Source organism: Corvus kubaryi, unplaced genomic scaffold (assembly GCF_017639235.1).
Source record: "Corvus kubaryi isolate FWS band 111438036 unplaced genomic scaffold, C.kubaryi_AGA036_p1.0 37266, whole genome shotgun sequence".
Taxonomy (NCBI): domain Eukaryota; kingdom Metazoa; phylum Chordata; class Aves; order Passeriformes; family Corvidae; genus Corvus; species Corvus kubaryi.
The window spans coordinates 5,932,465-5,939,970 of record NW_024581081.1 but is presented as its reverse complement, the minus strand read 5'-3'; the positions used below and the strand labels follow the sequence as shown (position 1 = coordinate 5,939,970).

The 7,506-nt window shown below is 45.9% G+C and overlaps 2 protein-coding genes across 2 annotated transcripts in view; one reads left to right on the top strand and one right to left on the bottom strand.

Moving 5' to 3' along the window:
- Positions 1–728: 728 nt before the first annotated feature.
- CUNH1orf131 (chromosome unknown C1orf131 homolog) lies at positions 729–7,363 on the bottom strand. Its single transcript, XM_042025204.1, has 7 exons — positions 7,254–7,363; positions 6,813–7,105; positions 4,655–4,711; positions 3,549–3,644; positions 2,760–2,846; positions 1,706–1,761; positions 729–1,071 (listed from the first exon to the last, which is right to left on the bottom strand). Exons 1-7 carry the CDS (start codon positions 7,312–7,314, stop codon positions 942–944), a joined length of 780 nt encoding a protein of 259 aa, XP_041881138.1. The 5' UTR covers positions 7,315–7,363; the 3' UTR covers positions 729–941.
- Positions 7,047–7,506, top strand: part of GNPAT (glyceronephosphate O-acyltransferase) — a 20,832-nt gene continuing 20,372 nt past the window's right edge. The window contains exon 1 of the mRNA XM_042025199.1: positions 7,047–7,127. Coding sequence (XP_041881133.1) covers positions 7,119–7,127 — 9 coding nt within the window. The 5' untranslated portion in view covers positions 7,047–7,118. The remainder of the gene's footprint in view (positions 7,128–7,506) is intronic.

Sequence of the window (7,506 nt, the reverse complement as noted above, 5' to 3'; positions counted from 1 at the left end):
CCCCTAAAATACTGAAGTTTCTTTTGTTTTGGAAGAGTTACTAATCATTGCCATTTCTAATGGATGGACCTTAAAAGCAACAAAACAAAGCATTTAGCTACAGAGGACAAACAGTGTTCTTCCAGAAACACCAGACTGCTGAAATCCAAATAGCACCAAAACACAGTTTTGGCAAAGATTTCGTAGAAAAGCCTTGAGAGGCATGGAATTAAAACAAACACCAAGAACAACCAGTAGCTATTGAGTGTCCGTGCTCATTTGGCTCAGTCTTACATGGTTTTGTTTTTAGAAACCAACCAACCAACCAAGCCAACAAACCACTCTTTGAAAGTGCTTATTTGGAGATCTCTACAGAGATATACAAATGAGTGTGCAATTCTTGCCTGGGACGAAACTTCAGAAAAATATTATTTTCATTCCAAAGCAGGTAATTTTGAAACATTAAGAGGTTTTGCTGGACAGAAAAATTTTTGTGGAGTTCCACTATCCACTAACAATCCATAAGGATACAGATTTATGTCCAATAAATGTTTGGAGAACACCTACTTCAGGTTGAGAGAGAGTAAGGTATTTCTTTTTCCATATTCCTTCCATATGAAAGTGAAGATATATATATAAAAATCCATTAATTTATGGATTAAAAGAGTATTTTACTTACAGCCAATAAGCTGATTCTAGAAAAAGAAATGTTTTCTTTAGCACATATTGACTAACAAAAACAGCCTGTATAACCTTTATAATAAAAAGTCTAATTTTTATTTATAACATGGTAAATTCTAATGTTCATCCCAAGGCAGAATGGTACATAAAAATCCTGCAATAACAAATAAGATTAAAAAATTAGGATATGGTGGGTAGGCAAAAGGCTCCAGAAGTCTGTGTGGGTAGCAATGTGAATTCCATCTTATGCATATTGTCCATTTCACTCTGTATCATTAAGTTCATTTGCTAATTTTAGATGATTTAATTTTCTTTATGTCACGGCTTTGCAGAATCAAGGTCCCATTTCTGAATTTTCCAACTTGTCCTGCAGGCCAAATGCTAGGCACTGATTTCTTCCTTTTGACCTTCCTGAAACAGGGAGAGGAAGAACAGTAATTAAAAGAAACAGCAGAAACACATGGTGAACATGGTGAAAAACGTCACCTATTTATGCAGCATTTGGTATTATGGAGTATCAAACCATAGCATGTAATGACTTCAGAACATTTTACCTTCACAGACATTCAAAATTTGCAGCACATTACAGCATGGTTTACATTTTTAAATGTTTAGAAACATGAAGATGTTTGGATAGAGAAGGAAGATAGAGTACAGAGGGAACCTGCTGCACTAGGATTAGAAAATGTCAGCTTACTTTCAAGCCTCTGTATACTGTAGTCTGTGCTTTGCAGAAATTATTTCTTAGGGCAAATGCTCTGAGTAAGTGGTGTCTCATGAGTCTGCACACAGGGATTTTCATCCCTCTGACCTCCATCTTAAGACTAGGAGCCTTAAGATGTGTTGGGGCAGAACTGACATACTTTCAGTAAAGCTGTGTAACTGAAGCCTCTGGAACTGCTAGGCACAGAGCAGTGTCACCATTTTCTGAGGAGCTCAGCACTTGGAGAAATTTGTTCCACTGTGATGTGCACAACTTCTAAAGCAAGACTGTCCAGTTACATAGGAGAGATACACTGGGGAGACCATGTTAAAAACACCTCACCTCTCCTTCTGTTCCTTCTGCTGCTTCTTCTTCTTAAGAGAATCACCCTTATGTTCCTGTTTTTAAAGACACATATTTTAACAAAAAAGGGATAGAGCATATTGGTTAAACAACCACCTGCACACAAAACATGCAGTAGCCTTTGCTTCACAGAGCAGCAGGCGCTTAAAGCAAGATGGGAAACCTTCTGACAGAACAAGTGATGCAACACATTATGGAGCCACTGGCAGGAGTGCCCAGAGCCCTTCCAAATGCCTTATGGAAAGTACAGCCCACTCACGACCAACGTGCTGTTCTTGCCACGTGCAGAAGCAGAGGCTTCCTTCTTGGGCATGAGACAGATCCTAGGGCCAGAAGATGGACTTGCTACCAGGCAGGTGTGTCCTGTCACCCAACTGAGGGCAGCTGTCAAATAACAGGGTTCAGCTGTGACTGGTCATGCACTGGATGCGCTTTGAGCCACATGACAGAGGAGGAGAAGTAGGTTCCTGGGAAAGAGGGTGGCAGGAAACCGGCTGATAGAGCAATTATCAGCCCCACCAGCCTGCTCCCACCTACACAAGAAGGCTCCTTGTCAAGGCAGAGAGTAGGCTTAGAGCCAGATGGGCTGTGCTATAGGATGGATGCAACAGAAACCTCACCCTTGCTTTAAATAATGAGTAAGATCCTAGATGGAATTGAGCTGATAAAAAAGCAGTTGAAGATCTGGCTCTCTGTGGTTAGACAACACGCAACAAACTTTAATTGGGGACCATTTTTTTTCCTCTTGAGAGGAAAGGATAAAAAAAACCCTGCTGATTTTGTGTCATCGGTCTATCAGCCTGAAAGGGTGAGGCAGTGAAACCGACCACAAAGCAAGCCTAACTCTGTGCCTTCATACTGCACACAACCAGCTTTTACCAATGAGATTAATCCTGTGGGAGCCAGGAACCCAATCCACAGGGAGCACCAGGTGTCAAGCTCGGGCAAACCTCCTGCACCTGAGGCATTATCTGTCAGGATTTTGGGCTGGCTCCTACATGCTGCCTTTTTATGCGGAATATTTCACACAAACCTTTTCCTTATCAGCATCCTTCGCTGCTTTTTTCTCTTTCATTTTCTCTTGGTAAGTCCTGTAGTTCACATGTTCCTTTTTGGGGGGCTGCAACAAAGATTGGGAGGGACACCACTGATTATATTTTCAAACAGGTTCAAAAATTATTCACACACTTGCACAGACAGTATTTTTCAGGTGGCGGTGATGGCAAAACACTAGAAATGCTTATTTCCTTTTGGGTGAGAGGAATTGACTTAAGGGATGTAAAGTAGACACAAATTGTATCTTTCTTGGTGAAGACAGTAGAGAGAGGCAATAATGCTCTGTTATCAGTCCTACAAGGTTTACACACACACACTGAGCTAGGAAAAAACCCCACTTCCTAAAAAACACCTAAACCATTATTTTTTTCTTTTACACTAGTTATGATAAACTAAACACTTTTCTCCACCTTTAACTCACGGGGAAAATGAAGTTTTAAAAAGCGAGCCCCTCTCTCCAACTATTTATTTTTGAATGGCCTGACTAAAAATTAGTAAATGTTTTTCAGCCTGATCAGTCGTATTTCATCTATACTACTTCCCTGGTAACACAACCATACTAATTGTCCAATCATCTACAGAAAATAGACAAGACAGAATGGATGATGTAAAAGTATGGATGATTAAGTGAGAGAAGGGTCAGGGCAGGGGATCTTGTATTTTAAAAGAGTAATACCAAAGCCCCTCATGTTCTTTACTGCTTTTCTGCACTGGGTGACCTCCAGCACAGCTGGGTGACCTCCAGCACAAACCTAGGGACAATTACCTTGGCTCCCAGCATGATAGCACGCTCCTGTTCCCAAACGCGTTGGTCCTGCTTCTTGTAGCCAGTGATTCCAAACTTGTGCACTTCCAGACGAGCCTACAACATTACAGAAAATAGCAATCATTTCATAATGTCCAACCTGTTGTAAAGTAATGCCTGGAAAGTGCAGCAAAATCATGCTCCCAAAGAAATCCTGGCTAATACTGGAAATCAATGTGCTATAAAATAAAACTGAGTTCGGAGCTATACTGCAGAGCAGTTAACCACTGTCCAACTAATCTCTGGACAGTGAGGACTGTCAGGGGGATGATTTTCAATTCTCCTCATTTCACATAAAGTAACACATGGAATGGATTTCCTCCACGTAAAAAATGAGCACTTAACCAGTTTAAAACATGGATGGGCGGATGGTGAAGTTGTTTGACTACACACATAGGTAGAGTTAACACTACACACAAATACCTTGGCAAAACCACTAATGAAACCATAATTTTAAAATGAGTGATTAAATCCCCACTCTTCTTAGCAGTGCAGAGCTTCATGCAGAATCTCCAGTGCGAGATTCCACTAGATGATAGCACATCCCCGAGCAGAGATTAGGCACATAAAACAGCTCACACAGATCTGTAAACAAATTAGTAGCTAAGGTGGCCAATGCTAGTTATGCTCATGTAAGAACAGATGAGAATAAAAAGACAAATGGAAAAAAGCCATCTGTTGTTTCAAAACCAGATGCCAATACACTTTTTTTTTTCCCTTCCCACGTGAGATACCAGAGATTTAACATCATGGGGCTGAAAGAGCTATGCTAAACATTATGGGAACTCAAGCACCTTCACACAGCTAAAATACAGTGATCCCCCTCAAATTCTCATAGAAAGATGAGAAAGAAAGGCCACAGAGTTGTAACAGCCTGTCTCCACATGGAGCAGTTGACTGCTGCCAGCCTGCTCCTCTTTTGGCATGGCATGCAGCCAGAATTACCTACAAGAGGTGGCCATTTCTGGAAGGGTTTCCCATCAGTCCCACCGTAGCTTTCTCAAGTATACACATACACATAACTGTACACTAAACTAGTGACATTAGACTTGGTCCTACTGACTTACCTTTTCAAAGTTAAATTCTTGTCTGACTGCATCTTTCTCTTCATTCACTACTGGGGTCTATAAATAAAACATGCCAAATTAATATGACAAGTAACACCAGTTTAAATGCTGACTGGGATAGTTTTTTGAAGTCAGTTGTATGAAAGAATACACAGGTTTCCAGCAGTATTTTTTTCTAGCTTTATTACTTGGATCTATTAAAAGAGACAGTTTCAATGGCATTTTTCTAGATAAGTAAGAGAAAAAGTGCCACATGTGAGCTATGAATCACCTGAATTTCCATTTCCAAACCTGTACCAAACTGCTAATGTAAAATAGGACATGAATTTTAAGTTATTTTGTTTGAGACAGAGAGCACAGTGGTAACAGTGCATGTACTCACAGCTGGGGCAACATGCAGAACAAGCTTAATTCCCAACTGCATGGACATATATTAATGCCCATATCCAGCTCCACTAATTCCAGAGACACAGCTCCACAGGGTGCACTGTCAGCAAAAGGCAGAACCCACTCAGCACTGTCTGAAGAAAATACTTGCTCAAAATGAGCTCAGTGAAAACTACATCTTTTCTACTCCACAATTTACAGAGAGACCTTTCATCAGCAGTTCTCAGTTCGGAGGGGGACTCTCTAGGGGCAACGGACTGTATCCTAGATAGAAAAAGAAGCACAAAATCCCCAGGGAGAGAGTTCCATGCTTGCTTGTTACAGGAGTGTCCCACACGGGACACTGTGGAGCAGCTACAAATCTCCCAGGGTTATTTTAGACTGTCTGCTTTCTGATTTCAGGGAGGATGTGCTGAGCCACCTCTCTGAGTGGAAGCTTAGCCCACTCCCAAGCATGCTGATGCAGGCAGGCAAACTGCCATCTGTTCAAGAGATTCTCCTGTTCACCTTCCCCTGTTTGCTCCCAAGGGTACAATCCACTCAGAGGAAGCAGGAGTACTACATAAGCATTAAAGCTGAACTGAAACACAGTTCCATGCATTTCCTTTTAACTCTCCAGGACCTCAGGGCACAGTGAGTCACACGTCCAGGCCCGAGGGTTACACCAGGGCTCCTTCCCTCTGCATCCACCACAGTCAAACTCCTCTCAGCTCTGCAAAGACTTCTATATAGAATTGCCATTTCAACCACAAATAAACCTGGTTATCTTCAGAATGTTTTGCTAACAAGCCTAACAGCAGTCTTTACAGGTAGAAAAACTTAAGCTGTAAAAAACTTAAGAAAATTTTTAGAGGAAAACATGCTGGAAAAAGCACAAAAGTTTATGGATTCAAACAACTGCTGGGTCAGTCTGTTGAAGTTCCCAATTCCAAGCAATCAAACCTCCAATATCAGTAAGTCTCTCTGAATTCAAGACAGCCATATGTTGGCCCTTCAGAGCTTATTTTAGAATGGGCTTCTGATGTTATGACCGTAAAGACAACTCAAGGAAAACAACCGGAGAAGCTATAAAGAGGGACTGGAGACCAATCAACCTCTCTGCTCAGCTTCCAGCCAAACCTATCCAGACCTCCTTGCTGAAGCAACTCAGATACAGTTTTTGGTAGTGCAAAGTAGTTTAGCAGCAACAAACCAAACCAGAAGACTGAGATCTAATGCTGTTATGCGTTCCCCCACTGACTACCAACACTGATCCTCCAAGACAAATGCTGCTTGCCAATGGCCCAGCGCTGCTGGGATGCCAGAGAACAGAAGCAAGTTTTGGCACCTCACATTCACACCTACTGACAGGAACAGAGCAGCACACAAAATTCCTGGGCACTGAAGTAACCAAGAGGCTTTGCTTTCCATTTCGTTCACTTCTTGCAATAACATCAGGCCTGTCAGCAAATCAACTTATTTTGCTGAAAAACGCCTATTTCAAATACAGGATTCTTATCCAGAGATCTTCTGAAATTGAAAAAAATTGCCTTCAAGTCCTGTCCCCACCCCTGCTTCATCCTGCCCCTGCTTCCAGGGCTGGAATCTGTAGGGCTGGATGCCATCGAGCTGAGCACGCGGATCGCCAAAGGATCCCGGATTTCCAGGCAGCTGTATCAGCAAGAGGGACAAACTTAGGCACGGCAGGGGGCTGGCGCCGTGTCCAGGGAGCGCATCCTTCGGGAAGGGGCGGCTCGGGGGCAGCGGGGACCCCGCACCCGCCCGGCTCTACCTGTGCTCCGCCGGCGGGCGCTGCCGAGGGGCCGTGCCGCTCCTTCCTCCTCCTCCCGCGGAACACCACGATCTCCACGGCGGGCGGGGCGGCGGGGGGCGCCGGGGCAGCGGCGGCGGCGCTCAGCTCGGCCCGCAACTCCCCGAAGAAGCCGCGGGCCCCGCGCCGCCCGCCCGCCGCCGGCTGCGGCCCCCGTCTCTCCTCCTCCTCCTCCTCTTCTTTCTGCGCCGCCGGCGGCACTGCTCTCGCTTCGCCGTCCTCCGCAGCGCCCCGAGCACCGCCAGGCTCCTCACCTGTGCCGAGCACATGCCGCGGGTCAGCTCCCCGCCGCCACCGCTTCGCTCCAGAGCGCCCACGCCCGGCCCCCCTCCCCTCCTCTCCCCGGTCCCCGGAGAGGACCGCGGTGCTGGCGCAGCGCCCAGCCCGGCCCCGCGCACCCACCCAGGTCGTAGAGGGCACCGAGCACCGCCTCCAGCCGGCGGCGCGGCTCCCGCGGCCCCATGATTGCCGCGGCGGACCGGCGTGTGACCCCCGGCGGCTCCCGTCGCACCCGACATGGCGCCGCCCATGGCGCGGTGCCCCCGCCCTCCTCCGCCGCCGCACCGCACCAGGCAGCCGGGCCGGGGCGGCACGGGGCCATGGGCGCCGCGGGAGGCGGCGGCGGGCGGCAGGGCACCGCGGTGGGGTAGGACGG